This window comes from Colias philodice, chromosome 3 (genome assembly GCF_061535455.1).
Source record: "Colias philodice isolate Cphi_HAF_F1 chromosome 3, ilColPhil1 Martin Lab GWU primary, whole genome shotgun sequence".
Classification (NCBI taxonomy): Eukaryota; Metazoa; Arthropoda; class Insecta; order Lepidoptera; family Pieridae; genus Colias; species Colias philodice.
In genome coordinates, this window is record NC_143088.1 from 3,098,827 (window position 1) to 3,119,396 (window position 20,570).

Below are 20,570 nucleotides of genomic sequence, written 5' to 3' on the forward strand. Positions count from 1 at the left end.
GTTATTTTGTTTGCAAAAAATTGTCGGACTTGTTTGTCTGTACTCATATTATTATAAGAGGTAGGTATGTAAGTTTGTGACGATTTAGTAGAGAGCCATATTTTATTTTGTTTATAAAAGAAGCAATTGCCGCGTGCGGCATCGCCTGCTTTCTAATGGATCAAATTGCATATTAATACTCTATCTAGTAAAAAAAAAAAACAATCAAAATGCGTTGTGTAGTTTTTAAGACATACGGGACGGACACACAGCGACTTCGTTTCATACTTAGTAGTGAAATGCTGGCTTCAGGTATTTTTTTTAATCAAAATAAAATAAAACACAATAGTTCCATATCTTTATTGAGCTTAACACAATTATAATCAATCTCTTGTATATTTCCTTATCCAGTTGGCATAGGAAGACAGGCGTGTATAAACATCAGGGAAGCCTCTTCCACATGGTACATTCCAGGACACCAGACCCACGAGCTTTTTGTTCCTTACCAGTGGTCCACCAGAGTCACCCTGGGGACGAGATAAACTTTAAATACATATTACCTACAATCTCACGTTTCCGACGTACCGGTACTAATATTATATAAATGCGATAGTAACTCTGTCTGTCTGTCTGTTACGCTTTCCGACCGATTTTGATGAAATTTGGCACAGAAAATCTTTAGACCCTGAAAAAGAACATAGGCTACCTTTTATCAAAACACCACGCGAGCGAAGCCGCGGGCGGAAGCTAGTAGCAGTATATTTTCTAGTGTGGGAAAGTAATGACCTCTAACGCTGAAAAAATACTGTTTTAAGGCATCATGGTGAAGGGGCAGGACCCCATGATTGATAATATAATCTACAAAATATAAACTCTGTCTTTAGCTTGAAGATTCTCACGTGTAGTAGGGACCTGAATAGAAGAGAAACATCTAGGCCTATAATTATTACATTCGTACCTGTAACCTTTCGAGATAGAGTTCAAATCTAAATAATCATGTTTTATCGATATTAATTGCTGAAAGTTTTGTTAAAATACGTTAAAAGGCGAGATTAAGATGCTTCGCCTCACTTTAGGGAAATTCCGTTGCGGATCTTCCGTGACGGAACGCCAATATACATGTTATTTCATAGAAAATTCAAATAGCGGGCACGCGGAAAGATCCTTCGCAACGGAATTTCCATCTAGTGTGGCAAAGGCTCCAATTTCAAAATCGTTGGTGAAGGCGTAAAGAAGAGACAGACAGACAGTCATACTTTCGCATTTATAATAAGTTGGGATTAAATATCTAGATTATAATTAAGCAGGGGATAATTATTTAATCCGGCTTATCTAATCCATGCAGTTTTTGACTTGAAATCAATGTGATTTAACTTAATTTTTTTCAATCAATCACTCGTATAAATTAAGATTTCTATCATTTTGTACACGTCATTATGTTTACTTTTACCTATGCTTTTTAAATGAAGTATTTTTTAAATTGTTTATCAAGATGTCCCTAGCATGTACCTACAAATACGACACGATTAATTAATCAGGGGATCAGAAGATATTATTCATACGTTTTTTGACATTGTAAAATTAATACAATAAATAAAAGTCTCTAATCTGAAAGTTTATGTAATTACCTAACTAATGTATTTTGGCAAAATAAAGATTTTTTTAAGTTATGGTGATTCTTATTTGATTAAAATAATACTAACTTGACAAAACCCTTCTCCTTCTCCATTCAAGGCACATATTTCCTTTCTCGTATACTTTGGTCCGGTCACGTTCCTTAATTTATTTCTACAGTTCCTGACTGACAGGATTCTAACATTCAACACTTGCAATGTGTCAGGGACACTGTAGTCATTCTAGAGAAAAAAGGCATTAATACCCTTATGTTATAGGTACATATGTAGGATTTTACATGTTTAGTGCATAAATGATCATCAAAACTAAATAATTTCACTTTAGGTATTGGGTTTAGCATGTAATTTGTAGGTAATACACTGATGCACCCAAAATTTTCCATTGAAATAATAAATTTGACCGATAATATGTTTAAGAAACCTATAGTTGGGAAGTCCCCTTTACCATTAATTTCATTGACTAAGATTTCTCAATTAATAATATCGATATACATTACACAACTTTGCGATTACAATATGGTCTAACGAATGTGTGACTACAGCGGCGTCGAGATAGGTAAAAGGCTTTTCCTTTCCTTCCTAATCTTTTACAGAAAGCAGTATCGAAAATGACAGTTCTTCAAAAATTTGGAAATTTAAAGGTAGGTACTTGTTTACTAAGCTACTTGTTACTAGCTCACAAATATGACAATATAGTGTCTTAATAAATTTATACCTATACTTTGTAAGATAATTTCTACTTACATCAAATCAAATCAAATCAAATCAAATCAGTTTATTTGCACGTATATGGTCATACAAAGGTGTTAATATACAATATTTATACACATATACTGCCATTGTAAATGGCGTGCAAAAATTTTTTTTTAAGTACAAATTAAATTATATTAAATTATCAATAATATCTTTACACATTAATACATTCAACCAACAAAAAAAAAAGACAATAAATTACAAAATACATACAAAAATTACAATTAAATTATATTAAAACTCATATTACATTAATGTCATTATCATTCAAGTATTCCTTAACACTATAATAATTTTTAGCTTGTAGCAGTCTATATACTTTATTTTTAAAAATATTCGATGTCAATTCCCTAATACTTATTGGTAGGTGATTAAAAATAGTGATTGCCATGCAATACGCATTGTTTCTATATAGCGCAAGGCGGATTTTAGGTAAGCGCAATCTTTCTCTATGTCGTGTGCTATTTGTTTTGTCATATTTATCAAAGAAGCTAATATTTTTTTTAACGAATAAACATATTTCTAAAATGTACAGACATGGCAAAGGCAAGATTTTTAATTTTTTAAATAGTGGCTTACAGCTATCCATAAAATGGACTCCACACATTGCTCTAATACATTTTTTTTGTATTTTAAATATTGATTGTATTGCAACAGAGTTACCCCATATTATTATACCGTATCTAAGTACCGATGATACGTACGCGTGATAAGCGATCTTGGCGACGTCTAAATTAATTGTCTGTTTCAACTTTCTTAACACATACACAAAACGATCTAATTTATTTATAATTTTTGCAATGTGTGGTTTCCAGTTACAGAATTTGTCTAGTGTTATACCCAAAAATACACATTCATTAACAGTAGTCATTTGATTATTTTTGTAATTTATGTCAAGTTGTGGGTTTGTATTGTATGATTGGAAATTAATTATATTTGTTTTAGTCATATTAATTTGGAGATTATTTAGTTTTAACCATTTTATAGCGTCGTCTAGAGCTTTAATTGTATCCCTTTCTAAGTCTTCCTTATTTTTACTTTTTATTATAAGCGTAGTGTCGTCTGCGAAAAGTATACTGTCTACGTTTATTGCGTCTGGTAGGTCGTTAATGTATACCAAAAATAGGAGGGGGGCTAATATGCTGCCTTGTGGTGTACCATAATTGTTGCATGTATATGTAGACCTGTACGATTTTTGGTGGGATTTAATGGTTTTAGTGATTTCCACGCACTGTTGTCTATTTTCTAGATAGCTTTTAATCCAATTATAGGCGTTACCTCTTATTCCATAGCATGACAACTTAGACAGCAGTGTTTTGTGACAAACAAAATCAAAAGCTTTTGTCATGTCCAGGAATACACAACTAATGAGTTTTTTATTATTAAGGCATTCTGTAATTTGTTTTATTAATGAAAAGCATGCTACGGTGGTGGAGCTATCTTTTTTAAATCCGAATTGTTCTTTTTTAAGAATATTGCAAGATGTAAAGAAATTCTCAATTTTCTGAAACATAACTTTCTCAAAGACTTTTGATAAAATGGGAATAAGAGTAATTGGTCGGTAGTTGCTCATATCTGTTTTTAATCCTTTTTTGTAGAGTGGCTTTACAATTGAGAATTTTAATTTATTGGGAAATATTCCTTCAGTCAGTGATAGGTTAATTATGTATGTTAGAGGGGTAATTAGGTAAATTGCACACAATTTTAAAACTTTAGTATCTATGTTATCATAACCAACGGAGTTAGTGTTTTTTAACGTCATTAATATTTTATAAATGTCTTCTTTGTTTACCGGTGACAGAAAGATGCTTTTAGAATTTTGAGGGAGATTAGGGTAAGAGTTATCATTGGTTTTGTTTGTAATTTTTGATTGTGATGATAATGACGTAAAGTAGTTGTTAAATAGATCGCATATTTCGTTTGGTTTATCATACATTTTGCCATCAACGTGAATCTTATCAATTTCGGTCTTAAATATATTGTTATTCGTATGTCCATTAATTATAGTCCACGCAGCTTTACTTTTATTTTTAGCATTAAGAATATGTCGTTGATTATTTATTTGTTGTGCTTTGTTAATACATTTTTTGAGTATATAATTATATCTATCGTAAATATATTTGTTATGTTTTTTATTATGTTTACATTGGTGATATTTTAAGTATAGAATCCTTTTTTTTATACAACATTTTTTAATACCTTTAGTTAATTTTTGGTTTTTTATGTGTTTGCATGTATGTTTTATTTTAAGTATGGGAAAACAAAGATCATAAAATAATGTAATCGTGTCATGGAAATTGTTAAACGCTTCATTGGTTGTATGATAGTTATATACTTCAGAAAACGATAAATTTGAGATACTATCTATGAATTTTGCAATATTTTCCTTACTATGATCTCGTATGTTTTTATAATAAAAAGTGGGGTTGTCTTTTATTTGTTTGTTAATTTCTAGATTTATAGAAAGTGACTGTGCATCGACATATCCCCATCCAGAAACAATACCTTTTTCTCTGCCGTTAACATAACCACTATCTACTTCTATAGGCTGTATGTTATCCGCATATTCTATCTCTTCTTCAAGTTTCAATAAACTAATATCATCGGTAAGTAAAGTCGCGTTATAGTCCTTGTGAATAATGACTGATTCTACTTTATACCTCGTCCCACCAGAGGACAGTTTATTTGATCCAACAACTATTTCATAAGTGTCAAGGTTTCGGCTAAAAATGGTTTGGACATAATACATAAACTGAGACTTTATTTAAATTGTTAATAAAAAATTAGGTCAGAGACTGCAAAGACTTTATTCAAAGCCAAATAGTTTAAATTGTAGTACAAAAATATGTATTACAAATAAGGTTGGATATTAAAATTAGAAGAGAAAAAGTGATTGTTTTAAAAAATGCAATTAGTTTAACGAAAAGCCGGGTCATAGGTATAGCAATTTGAATAAAAGATAAAAATTACGTGCTGTTTTATCTACATCGATAATCAATAATAATTAGTTTCGTATATAAATATTAATACTTACTCTTGTACACAATGTGCGGCTGTCAATATCCACTTTTTACCAATAATAGAACCGCCACAGAAATGATACTCTGTGCCATCAATATTCCTCATAGAAACCTGCCAGGGTATTGACGCTTCTGGTGCCTCCTTGCCGCCTACTATACGATTGCCGGGCTGTGATGCCCTAGTTTCTGTAAGGTTATTTTTGTCGAAATAAGGTAAAGAAAAGCACAATATCTTTTGAATGTGTGCATTTATTGTAAAGTTTTAAACCGGTGCAGTATTAATTGCAGGGTACAGTTAAATGCAATGAAATTAGATAGATAAGAAAACAATCTTAGCAATGTTGAATATTCAGTCAAAATTTGAGTAAACGGTTGCAAAACTTTTTTACATCTTAAATTTATTTTTGTGTTGATTTAAAACATGATTCATTTCAGATAGATAATAATTACTTACGGTTAAGAAACCATACTAGAAGAAAAAGCAAACGCACCAGCATATTTGTTACTTTCTTAGAGGAAATAAGATTCAATGATGTTGAATAATAATAAGTTCCTAGTTATATAGAAGTTAAAATTTATTACAATATTCATAAGGTAAAACAATATTGTATATGCTGTAGCAAGATCAGAGAAATAGCCGCATCGCGATAAGTCTGATTATTTCGTTAAACAGTCATTGAGATCAATATCTTTGTGCCCTGCTACTTGATAATTTAATTACTGATCAAGCACACAAAACGGTAACTATAATTATTATAATATCTAATCTCTTTAGATTATCAATTTCGTAAAATTATCAAGATAAAACTCTTATGCACAAAATTAAAAAAGTTAACGTTGTCCCCAGTACCTACATACTAAAAACGTGGTATCAAATTAAATAGGTAAGTACCTACGTTTTAATTATATGTCATTTCAAATGTATTTTTTTAAATAATTATGTCCAGTTGTATACTGGACACATTGTATACAACTGGACAGTGTATACAGTGTATACAGTGTGTCCTGTAACTGGACTTTAGTTTGAGTAAAACTTTGATGTTAAAATTTACATCTCAGCTTTTAATTTTAACTACGGCATAATATTATCTTATTCAGATTTAGATCCTATATTCTATACATACATTGTAAACAAAGTAACGATTATATTATATCTGCTAGGTGTGTCTAATTTGTTTATTTCTGTTGGTTTTTTGTAACATGTTGTCCGGAATAAGAAGGATTACCACCTCAAAATATGTAATTGAAATCTGTTGAGTAGTCTAATTAGAGTAATGATCGGGTTACACCGGGCTAGTTTTTTCTGGTGTTACTTAGCTAGTAGTAAGATACCTCTATCTATCTTCGTATAGACAGAACTATTTATTTTGTAAAAATAAAGCAAGCAGACGAGTCACCAAGAAATCATTCGCCCACTTGCACCTTTAATACCAAGGCCGGGGTATGACGAGTGTTTCTTTTTCCAAGCCGTAAGCTAGATTACATTTCGATTCATTACGCATCGGGATAGTTGTAATCTGTAAGTTGGAGTTCATTTGACGTTAGTTCACCACAGTCACTTCATCAGAACTAGTTTAAAATATAGGTACTAGCTTCGCGTAAACAGTAGAAGCATATGCCGAGCCATCATAGTTTACATATCCAGCCTGCTATCCTAGCTTGTCTAATGTATCCCGGGCTAATACTTGGACGACATTAGCTTCCGCGTCATATCTTACGTGACAATAATATTATCATTTGCGGATTACCATCACAATAAACCAATAACGCATAAAGATTGTCGTGCGTTACCAATATTATTACAATCTATGGTCGTTTCAGCCTTGGGACGTCTAATATAAGAGACGGACACCGGCCCCCACACACGTAAGTTCAAATCCTTGAAAGTGTGTTCGTTTATTTTTCTTTCGGTGCATTCAGACCAAACGAACATAGAGCTAGAGCAAGAGCAATCTTTCGTGATCTTTTAATGTGAACGAAAACTCGTATTCAGTGTTGTTCAGTATTATAACATTGCATAGAATCTTTTCGAATACATTTAGAACAACGAAAGAATGCTCTACGCCTGTTTTATGAAAAGAATTTGACATAGTGGCGTTAAACTGAGCATTCGCTCGTTTGATCTAAATGCACCGTTTCACGTCGCAACGTAGAGATATTTTATGGTGATAATATGATATTTGTGTCATGATCATCATCAATTATTAAGGTATGATGCAATTTGAACTCGAAATAAAGCCTGATAGATTGCTCTATATTACGAATGTGACATATGATTATTAATTTTCTGATTGCGAAGAAAGAATGGTTCTAAAGCAAGGTAGCGGACAATAAAAACGACGAACATCAAAAAAATTGCATTTATTATTTTCTTCTATATATAAAAATATTTCCATAGTTTTATAAAATAAAGAATATAATACTTATATTTATAGAATATAACAAACGTAAAGTTACAAAATATTGGACGTTATACCACTCTCGCGTTCCTTCTAATTTTTAATATAAAAATTATACGGACTCTGTCACTCCTGATCCGTTTCGTTCACACAGCTTTACTCGATACAAAAATATAATTACACCTAATTACTTACAATATTATCAGTTCAATATAACGCTTGCCGATTGGTTGAAGCGACATCTATTGGCTTTTGGATGCGAACCTCCATCACATAACAAATCTCAAATAAATTTTACGTTCTCGTGGCACATTGTTTTTAACATAATTAAAATAAAAACTTAACCTAGGTGAGCTCCATCACTATAATAATTATAAGAAGTACTTGTGCCCTTATCTTATAATACAATTATAAATAACCTACAAATTTTAGAATTAAGCTGCTATAGGGAGGCTTCATAATCGTTACATCATACAAGGAACGTATAGATTTTGCAAGAAATAAATAAATAAAAATTGTATAAACATGACATTTAATTCATAAATAATTTGCATCTTTGAGCTAGTTATCCAGAAAACGAAATACAGTACAGTTGAAACTAAATATCGTTAGGTTATTTTGCAGTTACCAAAAACAAATCACAGAAATACATAACTATTTTAAATTGAAATAAGACGTAATTATGTAGCGAATATAATTTGTATTGCATAAATTAATCTTACTATGTGTACTATATGGATTGCATTGAAATTATAATATCCTAGATGTACAAAAATATAACTAAACAACATCTACTTATGTATAACAAAAACTATATATAGGCATACACTGGTCTTTTAAAAGTACCAAAAAAGATGAAAACTTTCCTTGTACGTTTAACACGTATTTAATATAAAAAATATAAATAGTATTTGTATTGCAACAATACACAGGCGTTGCTTGAAGCAACTTTTTTCTTATTATACACTCGGCAGTGAAGACTGGTTGACAGCTCTTGAATAGAGCGATATTATCTTGGATAATAAACATACATACAAACTAATTTTAAATGAGTATAACTATACAATATTCTATAAATGGGACACAAAATATATGAGTCAGTATTTCTAATAAAAATATTGAGGTCATGGACGTATAAAAAAAGACGGACACCGTTTTACGAACAAACAACGTGAAGCCACCGTAGTAAGCTAGCGATCGTGTAAAGACAATGAACACGCACACACTCTCACCATAGTAAGCTAGTCGGCCGCCATTACGTCGTGAACTACCGATTGATTAACTGCGTCACTGTTTCACAAAAAATATATAAAATGCCGTCTTGCGTGGTTAAATGGTGTCGCAACAGTACAATTTTAAATAACAAAACACAAGGGATTACATTCCACAGGAAAGCAAGTTATTTCTTTAGTGTTTTAATGACAAAATTACTACGGCAAAATTTATAGAAAAAAATACAGCCGCCATAGTCATCAGGACAGCTGTTGCCATGGCAACATGGCACACACACATGGATGTGTCGCCGCCATTACTAGGCTTCACTCAATGTTTAGGCGATACTCCGTCCGTCTTTTTTTATACGTCCATGATTGAGGTTTGATAAAATATTTTTTTAATCTGTGTTTATGAGTTTATAGTATGTAGGTACTCAGTACTCTATGTATAGTTTATCTCTGCTGTGAAAATGTGTATTGCCCATCTATAGAATACTATACAAGTATAATATTAATACATCGTTAAAATTTTAAACTAAAATTATAAAACTACTAAGAATCTACGTTCTCATATATAAAGAAAACTTAAAATATGAATAAACATATCATAATATGTCGTTTGGAATATGTATGGAATTGTTCCATGGAACAGTGTAAATAACTATGTATTTTATATTACAAATTATACAACAATAAATCTGAAAGTTTTACCTTCAGACACTAACCTATGCACAACTATAAACAATATCATTAAGTAAATTATCATGGCAAATTATACAGAGCGAATTGGCGCCAAACGCCATTTTTTTATTAAGTATACCTAAATGTCAGAGATAAACTATGACAGAACGCTAAGGAATTCCGCGCAGCGGGAAAATTCGTTCAGAAATTCTGTGCATAAAAATCATTCGTTTGTTAAAACTCGATGTAATGATAAATTGTCTATGAAGTATATCCAGTCGTTATTATTATAATTAAGTTGTTTATTAAGTAAAATAATATATTTTCTTAGTACTATTAAGTCATTGAATAATCTTTGATAGTATCATCACCTTCATAGTCAATTTACGTAAAAAAATTAAGAGAGCGATGGCAAGACTGGATTTAAATTATTGTCTATTATTAACTTTTTTTTTATTGAATAACTTTTATCTATAGCTGACTGTTAGTAAGATATATGTATGATTAAATCATGCTTCTTAAATGTGTGTACTGAATGATAACTTAACTATAAAAATAGTGAGTGTCGTTTTGTATAATGTACATATAACAAAATATTATTTAAAATTCGACACGTTATTGTTCCACATATTTATTGATAATATTACTTTTAAATTACATACAATCAAGTACGGGAACTATTTTATATTATAGCTTTAGTGTAATACATTTTGGTATGCATATTTTCATCGCAATTGAATTCCTTATTTTTATTTCAAGGCATTAAGGATTTTAATTATTCTTATACATAATGCATATATTTATTGTTCCCTTTGCCTATATACTATTTACTATGGTGTATAAAAGCGCATGGCAGTGTAAGTTTTATTTAATATATTTATATAGATAATGTCACGTTAATCCGTATGCAAAACTATAATTGAAAATAATTACAAAAAATAAAAAATAATTTATTTTAACTGCCTTTTAATATTAAGGATGATTCTTTCTCATAATGAAAGTTATTTAAAACGTTTTACATATAACAAAACGCATAAAAGAGAAAATGACTAAAAAATCTTAGTCACCCTATATACGGACTTGTCCGTGACATAAAAAATACAAATAAGTGTCATTAAGAGCATCGTAAGCTGTTATAAATACATCGATTAATCTAGAAACCTTTACAATATATTCATATTATTGCGAATTCATACATTCAATAAAAATACAAAACTATTGGCACCGTAACCTTTAGGCTTGCAGTCTTATTATCAAGGCGAGAAGCTACAACGGCAGTTATCACTCGATGAAATTCAAAATTATCCATAACTATGTACACATTTCATACTTGAGCAATGTCTTTTTATTAATTTGGGACAGTCCCAAATTCGTACTAGAATTCGAAATTAATGGTCACCTCTCAGAAGTTCCATTAGCAGGTTGAAACTCGGCGACTCACCGTCTTTCTTGTTCGTTGGATTCATCATTTCTTTCCCGACTTGCATGAAGAACTGGAAATAAGAAAATTTTATATTAGTATGAAACACGGCGCGAAACGATAAGTGAATTGATATAATTTCATTGAAATTACAATATCTCGTTTATGAAATGCAACTTTTTTCATGTCAAAGTCTATGTCAGTGGCACTTGACGCTGCTCGCCAAACTTGTGAAGCTTGCCTCTAGAGCGGTAGAGCTGCAGCTGTTAAATTAAATTCAATCTTATTCCTACATCATAAAAATGACGATACTTTGCATCGACTGTATGCATAGCCACTGCAATTAGACAACTTACTTCTTTGGATTTCATTAAACAAATTAAACCTTAATTCTCATACATAAAGTGCATATTCACTTGACGTGTGGGCGAGTGTGTCGCGGTGTAGGCCGCTCTACCAGTGACAAGGCCTAGGCAACAAGCGACCCTATCCCCACAGTATAGAGATCACATTCACCTGGCAGGTCCGCTGCAGCTTCCCCAACTGTTGTCTACACTCGCAGGCAACAAGCGACCCTATCTCAACAACACAGAGCGCACATTCACCTGGCAGGTCATCAGCGTAGGCCGCAGTGTAAGCCGCTCTCTCACACTCGCAGGCCACAAGCAACCCTATCCCCACACTTTAGAGTGCACATTCACTTGGCAGGCGTTTCAAGCGAGTGCATTGCAGTGTATCCTGGAGCGCTGTATAAGCGACCCTATTACCTCGACATAGAGTGCACATTCACCTGGCTGTTCCGCTGCAGCTCTTTACACTCGCAGGCAAAAAGCGACCTTATCCCCACACAATAAAGTGCACATTCACCTGGCATGTCCTTTGCAGTTCAGGAATACGCAGCAGCAGCTCGCCGAACTTAGCAGGCGTGTCGGGCGAGTGTGTTGCTGTGTAAGCTTGTAGCGCAGCTAACGCTTTCTCTTGAGATGCTCGCACTTTCTCCGCTTCACGCAGTTCTGGCGCATCTGGAAAAGGAAATATTAATTTAATCATAATTTAAATCAATCAATAAATGATACACGAGATATATGTTGGCCATGAAAATTATAAAGCCCAACGCAATTAAGTTTTAGTGGAAAAATTGTAGCATGAAATTTATCGCGCAGAATATTTTCTCAAACACTATTGTATTAGATAGAAAAATACTTGAAAATCTGTCAATTAAAATTTATTTACATAATTAAGTTGTATTAAATTTACCTGAAGTGAGTAGTACGATGACTTTAAGCGCGACATATTCGTACCGATCTACCCGCAATCTTCTCAAGTGGTCGGTGAAACTGAGCATTCGTTCGATACATGGCGTTAAACCGTACCTGAAACAAGACAAATTTAATCTGAAATGTGTTAAAGATAAAAAAATAAATATATTATCAGAAAAAAAGTTAATTAAAGTGAAAAGTACTTGGCGTTCGAGTAAAGAAAATTAAAGTGATTTTTTTTAATGAGGTAGTCTTTGTGACAAGTATTTATTTGGTGCTTTAATTCATCTTCTAAAGTAATAAGTACACACTCCTCAACACCAAGTAGTATAACTTTAGATAACAATGTAAGTGTGCATGGCGTTCTAAAATTGGAATTCTTTATTTATTTATTACACTTTATTGTAATACAATCATAAAATAACAAGAAACAATAAAAATAAAATTGGTACGAGAAAGATGTAGTACAATTGGCGGCCTTATCACTAAGCAAGCAGTGATCTGTGCCAGGCAAAAAAGCGAAGTATTTAGTAATATATTTTTTTTTAATTGAGCTGAAATTATTAAAAAAGACGTGTGGCACTCGGGGACTGCCGCCGTAAAGCTATTCCATAGCATGCCTTCAAGCCACACCTCAGTGCCTCTTTCTTTCTTTCTTTCAGTGCCCGTCGGAGTGGGGAGCGTGAGGTTTTTTCGTTACGGAATTTCTAGATTTCTAGATTCTCCGCGCTCAAGGCCCGCGATAGAAGCTATGCAATGCAATAGCTTAAAAATAAAAAAAAATGATTGTCTGTAAAGTCGGTTTACTGACGATAGTTGAACGTGACAACGTCCGATTGTGATTCTTTGTCGCTCGTTCCGCGCTCTCGCTTGCACTTCAAGCCTTACATGGAACGCCTCAGAACGAGGTAACGCCGCATGAGTCATGTTTTTTCGTGTGTGCAGCCGGCTCTATCGAATTATAAGACGTTGTCACGTAAAAAAAGTACGATTCAACAAATTCCTCCGCGACAATCAGAAAATAAGCTAAGATAAAGCAGGTGGCACACTAACTTGGCGCTCTGGTGCAGCGTGATCCCCCGGCCGCCGCCCACGCGCACCTCGCCCGGCGTGCTCACCCCGCGGTAGCAGCACGACAGCACCAGCAGCTCGCACCAGCTGTTGATCAGCAGGCAGATCTGGTCGTCGATCTGGGGGAAACACGTCTTTTAATGTGGTCGTTGGGATGTGGTATTAGGGCATAGAAGTGAATACTTTTCCGAAAAAATCATCCAGTAAGCAGGCAAAACATTTGAATGGAGAAAATTCAGACCGCGTTTCGTCTTGCATTCAAGGTAGTGTTTAAAAAGGTAAAAAAAAATATCATAAATGAACGTGCAAAACTATAATCAATCAACATATTTAAATCTGCTTATTCCATCAAACCAAAAACAAGCACTCACCGAAATATTCTTAAACAGCGGCAAACTCTTGCACCACTTGACGATCTTGTACAGTCTATGGTCCGCTATATTGCACAGGTCGGCCAGGAAGTCGGCGCTAGAGTTCTGTGCAGTGATGCCGCTGGCCGCCAGCAGCGGGTTGGCGGACGGACTGCCGCTCGACTTGCCGAGACGGTTCAGTTCCGACTCGTTGTACTGCCAGAGGTGTTCGACGTCCATTATTTCCTGGAATAGATGATTTTTAAAATGAAGTCCAATTTTACAAGCATAGTGTCTGGATATACATTATAACATCGAAAGGGGGTTTAACTATATAAGGTCGAACTAACTATATACAGGGTGTAATCGTTAAGTGTGCACAGGCGATTATTCCGTAACTATTACAGATATCAAAAAACTTTAAACTGATATCGAAAGTACTTAACCTAATGAGTAAAATGGCTATAATAAATTTTTAAAAATAATACGAGAAATATCTAAAAAATTAACTTTAAACCCTCCCATACATTTAGTATGAGATATGAATATCCCATGTACATGGGTTGATCCAAAAGTAATGATAATCAATATTAAACAAGGTCATTACAGTTAAAATAATTATGTATTTCTCTAGATAGTCTTCTAACTAGATAATATACTTCGATATTTTTTTTCCTTAACTTAGAAAAAAAAAATAGTTAGGGAGCCAGCAGCAGATTTTATGACCAAGTTCCTCTCAAGCGGTAATTTGTAAAATGCATCAAAGTATAGTATTATGAAGCCTCGTGAACGTCAGCTGGAGCTCGGTTGGGGGGATGAGCGGCTGTAGCCTCCCACGCACGTAGGAAAAAAAAATATATTCAGTCATTTCCTCTCAGCTAAAAATTTGTCAAATTGTAGCTAACCCAATATCTCAACGAAAAAAAATAATCAGCTGGTTACAACGTGGTGTATTGTACGTCAGCTGGTGTCTCGAACATGAAAAAAGAACAATTATTTTCCGTGATTTCCTCTCAAACAAAAATTTACCTGATGATAGCTTATATGTAACTGTGGATAAATATATAAGTCAGCTGGCTGTATCTTGGTGGAAAAACCGTCATCTGATACTTTGAAAGTTATTACATAGGAGTTAGACAGAAGCATCTATTGCCAATTTCTATGCATCAGCTGACTAGGTTTTCCTCAACTTATTGCTAGCTGATTTTTTTTATTTATCGCATCAGTATATTAACAATCAGCTCACAAATTTTCATCTGAGAGGAAATGACGTATCTTTAATTATTCGACATTGCGCTTCAATATAAGAGTTAAGTTGAAATAAACATTCAGTATCAATATTTTTGAAACGAATAAGTATGAAATCAAATAATTTTATATATTTAAATAATTAAATAATCAATTAGCAATAAATGAACTAGTTACTCGATAAATAATATTTATTATATAAACTTGATAAAACATGATAATGAGAACAATATGATTTATTCGTTTTCGCTCTGGCTTGAGTCACTTTCCTCTCTTTCCGATTCATTATCAGAGTCGTTATATACCAACGATGTAAGTTTTGCAGGACGTCAACATAAAGTCAGATTGAAATAATTTCTCGTAAATGTTAATAAATGTTAAATGAAGAGTTTGTTTGCCATATGTACGGATTTAATCGTCTAAAAAAGATCAATGATTAACGTAGTTATTTTTATTTAATACTTTTTAGTGTATTTTTCAACACGAATCCAACGAGCCCAAACTCGATACCTAAAGTTGAGTCAATATATTACCGAGTTCCTATGGCCACCTTCCGATTCCATCATCAAATCAGCTCTATATCATGATAATGTTTCATCGCTATCCAATTTACATACGTATACAAAATTTCAGCTCAATCGGTTACCAGGAAGTGAATCAACTTTACTTGCTTCATTTCAATTAAGTCATCGAGATTAGACAAAAATGTTCATAAAATAAAAACTACTGGGCCTATCCGAATAAATCCGAATCCGAATTTTTATGGGACCAATTCGACACCATTCCGCATCAAACAAAAAAAAAGAATCACGTCAATCGTTTCAGAAACCTCGGAGTAATCGGTGAACGGTTTGGACGAGAAACTACAGTGGGGAGCCCATGTCAACACCGCTGCAGGTAAGCTCAGTTCTGCTGCATATGCAGTCCGAAAAATAAGGCATCTCACCGATGAAGATACGGCTAGATTGGTTTATTTCAGCTACTTTCATAGCATTATGTCCTATGGAATTCTACTGTGGGGCAGGGCTGCAGATATAGAAACTATTTTTATCTTACAGAAAAGAGCCATTCGCTCTATATATAATTTACGTGCTCGGGACTCACTAAGAGATCATTTTAAGAATACTGGTATCCTTACTGTACCATCACAGTATATATTTAATAATATCTTGCATGTACACAAAAGCTCTGACTTAGACACGATTATGGCACAAGGAACAAGAATAGAATTGAAATGCCATTTTTCCGATTAGCTAAAGTTAAAAATTCATTTATGGGTCAAGGTATACGCTTATACAATAGAATTCCTCACAATATTAAAGTTCTAAATTTAAAACTTACATAAAAAATGTACTAGTTCAGAGAGCGTACTACAGTATTCAGGAATATATGGACGATAAAGACCCATGGAGGGTTGTCGCGTAAAAACCACAGGACAGTTCTTTGGCATATTATGTAGTTAGGTAGATATAAGTTACATATTATGTAAATTTATTGACATTATTTAAAAGAGCAACTATGGAGTTTCTTGCCGATTCTTCTCCATAGATACTGCTTTCCGAATCGGTGGTAAATGTTAAAAATACTATGTAATGACGATTCGAAAGTGCTACTAAATAGTAGTCTAATTGAATAAATGAATGTTTGAGTTTGAGTTTGTTTGTTTGAACATACATAAAAAAAACATACCGGCCGAATTGATAACCTCCTCCTTTTTTTTGAAGTCGGTTAAAAAATCAGCTAGCAATAAGTTGAGGAAAACCTAGTCAGCTGATGCATATAAATTGGCAATAGATGCTTCTGTCTAACTCCTATGTAATAACTTTCAAAGTATCAGCTGACGGTTTTTCCACCAAGATACAGCCAGCTGACTTATATATTTATCCACAGTTACATATAAGCTATCATCAGGTAAATTTTTGTTTGAGAGGAAATCACGGAAAATAATTGTTCTTTTTTCATGTTCGAGACACCAGCTGACGTACAATACACCACGTTGTATCCAGCTGATTATTTTTTTTCGTTGAGATATTGGGTTAGCTACAATTTGACAAATTTTTAGCTGAGAGGAAATGAATGAATGTATTTTTTTTTCCTACGTGCGTGGGAGGCTACAACCGCTCACCCCCCCAACCGAGCGCCAGCTGACGTTCACGAGGCTTTATAATACTATACTCTGATGCTTCTGACGAATTATCTCTTGAGAGGAAATAATGAACCCAATTTGCACCTGGCTCCCTAACCAAAAACTTTGACTTCATCTACAAAAACCTCTCAAAATTGGCCATCACTTCGCTGTCGTCTTAAAATTTCTTGTATCGACGGTGTTTCTTGTGCCGAGGTAAGAGATAGAATTAACTAGGAGCTAGATCTTACAAACAGGGTGGGTGTTCAAGCATTTTCAATGCCATTTTTTGATTGGCAGCCATCGCAACTGACGCTTTGTGATCTGGTGCGTTGTCTTGGTGAACCAACATTCAAGACCGAAGTTTGCCATGTCTCTTTTTCTTACTAACCTACCCGCAATCTTTTAATTTGGTCTGTGTAGTAAGAGCCCTGTGTAGTAGTGGCTACCTTCTTAAAATATTCCACATTTCTTCAGCGTCCCAAAAAACTACGGCTTTAATCTATCCCACTAATTTTCACTTTGAAAATCTTCACCGTCACTTTGGAAGCTCGCATCCAGGCCATTGATTGTTTCTTGGTTTCAGCATAAACATGGTGAACCCAGGTAACGCCCATGGTCACAAATCGTGACAAAAAATTATCCTGATCTCATTAAAAATTTAGAAATTCACCCTCTAAATGTCGAATCGTTGTTTCTTCTTTTCGTCGGGAAACATTCTGGCTCGCACTGTTCACATTAAAATTAATGTTAATACTTGGAAACGTGGCCTGTAGATATAATTTTTTTGTGATAACTTAGTGATTACATGGGCAAGCATAAAACATTTATTTTATATTTTTATGTGCACAGGAAATACCCAATTATCATTACTTTTGGATCAACCTATACATTTAATATGAAAGATTTTAGCTTTTTTTTTTTGTTTTTTTGGTTTTCTGCTTTAATTACTTCGCAAATTTGGAGGGAAGTTCATTTAGAAACTGTAAATAGACCTCCTCATTGTATTGCACAATAAGGACGTCACTTCGAAAATCTACTATAAATACAAAATGTATGGGAAATAAATTGTATGGGAGCGTTTAATGTAACATTTTTGGTTATTTCTCGTTTTATTTTTAAAAATTTATTATGGCCATTTTACTCATTAGGTTAAGTACTTTCGATATCAGTTTAAAGTTTTTTGATATCTGCAATAGTTACGGAATAATCGCTTGTGCACACTTAACGATTACACCCTGTATATTTAGTGGGGCAGAAAACTAGTCAATCTATTCCTGGAATTGTGACTTATAATTATGAGGTTTTTACATCATAGAATTATTGCCTCAAAAACCACGTTATTTAGAAAGGTAGAACTTCGTCAAAACTTGGCTCCATAAATTTGAAGCTGTGATTCAATATTAATTCATATAACATTTTCTGTTCGGTTGCAAATAAATTTACTTCAAAAATGAAAATTGACTGACATGTTAGGTACCTAGTGAATATCTTACCTGTAATAATGGCGGTATATCGGGCGTGAGTCGACTGCTACTGGACTCCCCTCGACTGCTGTATGATGCTGGACCATTTACCTGCATTGCGAAATAGATGCATAATTATACATTATTATAATTATAGCGTTGTATCAATAATCAACCGACGGGCAAAAAGGAAGTAAACTCTTATAATACTATTTTTGTAACCATTATTTCCTTGGAAATATTTTCAAGAGTCTTAGAGTCTGTCAGTTAAAAGGAACAAAATTATCATTTTTAAAATGTCAGATATTATTAAGTAAGTCATAGTGAGTCGGTAGTGGGACTGTAGAAAAACTGAACGTGCGGTGAATGCGTGTGTGCGTGCGTTTGTGTGTGTAAGCGCTTGCACGTAAGTTTGTGTGCGTATACGAGAATGCGAGCGCGAGCGCGAGCGTGTATTAAATATGTGCGTGCGTATGTATGTGTGCGTGTGCATGTACGTGTATGTATGTATGTAATTGTAACATACACAATGTGTGTTTATACTTACGCAAGTGAGGCTAGACGCGTGCCGCAGTGTAGCTGGTGCGTGCGCGGAGAGCAGCGAGCCGGTGGACGCCGCACCAGATAGTGAGTATGAACACTGGTATGTGGAGCGGCCGCCACGAGTTCGGTCCTCGCGGATCGCTATAAATTACATAAAAATCATTTTTATAGGTAACATAATAATTATAATAATTCCTAAATTAAAGTCGTGGACTAAGAAAATTTTCGTTCAATGAGCTATTAGCTTAGTGACAGTTATACACAAACATTTGTGTATTAAGTATACACCTAAACTCAAAGTAAAGTACTGGGTAACGACACTCAAGGGACTGTGTAAGTTTTAACGCTATAGAAAGTTATGTTAGTCGTAGTTAGTTAGTTAAATGGAAAAAAAAAAATAAAAAATAAAAAGTTTGTTTCAGACTCTTACATAATAACCAATTATTTAAGCTGTTATAGCGAGCGGGACGCATTATATTTATTTAAAACGACAGAGGTATATTCAGGTTAATGTACGAAAATCTTCCAAATGCTAAATGAAGGAAAGTTGTACTCCTGATTATTACAAAACGTGGAAAAGAGGTTAGGTTACAATTTTAATTATATATTATTTAAAGAATAAAAAACTAACCTTCCAGTTTCATCCCACAGCCGAGGCACTTATCAAACCGGCAGGCTGGGCACTTTTTCCTCGTGGCCACAGTGACGGGGCAGTTGCCCCCGCGCAGGCACATGTAGTTCTTGCGGTTCTGTACCGTGCGCTTGAAGAAACCCTTGCACGATTCGCACGAGAATATACCGTAGTGGAACCCGCTGATCTTGTCTCCGCATATCGGGCAAGGGCTAGAAAAGGGATTTTCATATAGAAAAAATGTAATTGACTTGTCTTGATTGTGCTTCGGTTGATCAGATAAGGACTGGAAAGGTATTTATAAGAAAATCTTTTTTTAAACTTGATTGTGTTTTTTTCTTGCTTTTTTTGTTAGATTTTGTACATGTGGATTTACGCGTCTCGGGCAATGTTCTCGTTTATATTTGTCTTGTTATGACTGTCCTTAAGTGGATACGCTTTATATGTTCGGACTACTTTATTGAGCATTATTTTTTTATTTATCTTTTAAATAAAAAAAAATAAGAGAAGGCACAACATCGGTTAAGACTGTGACAGATCCTGCCTGTTCTTGGATATTAGAACTCAGGAAGGTGCACTTATTTAAGAACTTTTCTATAAGAATCTCATCACCAATCCCTCTTCTACAATAAGATCTTACCTGTTAATCAGCTGCTGCCTGCTGATCCCCTGGTGATGATGCAGCCGTTCGTCAGTCTGCTCCGTGTCTTCATCATGTGCAGGTGAAGCGGGGAACACTGCTGCTTCGCGGTATACCACGTGTGGGTGACGGCTCTG

General features: G+C 34.0%; 2 protein-coding genes and 1 long non-coding RNA gene across 4 annotated transcripts in view; 1 reads left to right on the forward strand and 2 right to left on the reverse strand.

Annotated features, from left to right (window-relative positions):
- The window catches only part of LOC149489468 (uncharacterized), a 104,463-nt gene that overhangs the window by 43,524 nt on the left and 40,369 nt on the right, over window positions 1-20,570 (forward strand). The window lies entirely within an intron of this gene.
- On the reverse strand, window positions 334-5,921 carry LOC149489475 (chymotrypsin-2-like). Its single transcript, XM_089715017.1, has 5 exons — window positions 5,841-5,921; window positions 5,401-5,572; window positions 4,849-5,089; window positions 1,683-1,835; window positions 334-506 (listed from the first exon to the last, which is right to left on the reverse strand). Exons 1-5 carry the CDS (start codon window positions 5,881-5,883, stop codon window positions 363-365), a joined length of 753 nt encoding a protein of 250 aa, XP_089571143.1. The 5' UTR covers window positions 5,884-5,921; the 3' UTR covers window positions 334-362.
- Hr39 (Nuclear hormone receptor FTZ-F1 beta) overlaps window positions 9,380-20,570 on the reverse strand; it is a 42,039-nt gene continuing 30,848 nt past the window's right edge. For both annotated transcript variants that reach the window (XM_089713482.1, XM_089713490.1), the window contains exons 9-17: window positions 20,434-20,567; window positions 19,794-20,005; window positions 19,167-19,303; window positions 18,650-18,730; window positions 13,802-14,026; window positions 13,413-13,549; window positions 12,358-12,473; window positions 11,968-12,122; window positions 9,380-11,173 (exon numbers count right to left, since the gene is read on the reverse strand). In XM_089713482.1, the coding sequence (XP_089569608.1) occupies window positions 11,069-11,173; window positions 11,968-12,122; window positions 12,358-12,473; window positions 13,413-13,549; window positions 13,802-14,026; window positions 18,650-18,730; window positions 19,167-19,303; window positions 19,794-20,005; window positions 20,434-20,567 (1,302 nt within the window). In that variant the 3' untranslated portion in view covers window positions 9,380-11,068. The remainder of the gene's footprint in view (window positions 11,174-11,967; window positions 12,123-12,357; window positions 12,474-13,412; window positions 13,550-13,801; window positions 14,027-18,649; window positions 18,731-19,166; window positions 19,304-19,793; window positions 20,006-20,433; window positions 20,568-20,570) is intronic.

Excerpts from the sequence above, each read along its gene's own strand:
- LOC149489475 (XM_089715017.1), bottom strand. The coding sequence starts at position 5,883 with ATGCTGGTGCGTTTGCTTTTTCTTCTAGTATGGTTTCTTAACC. Across the intron at positions 1,836-4,848 it reads TTGTTTCTGGATGGGGATAT|AATGACTACAGTGTCCCTGA; the intron begins GTCGATGCACAG and ends TTTTTTCTCTAG. Across the intron at positions 507-1,682 it reads AAGGAGAAGGGTTTTGTCAA|GGTGACTCTGGTGGACCACT; the intron begins GTTAGTATTATT and ends TCTCGTCCCCAG.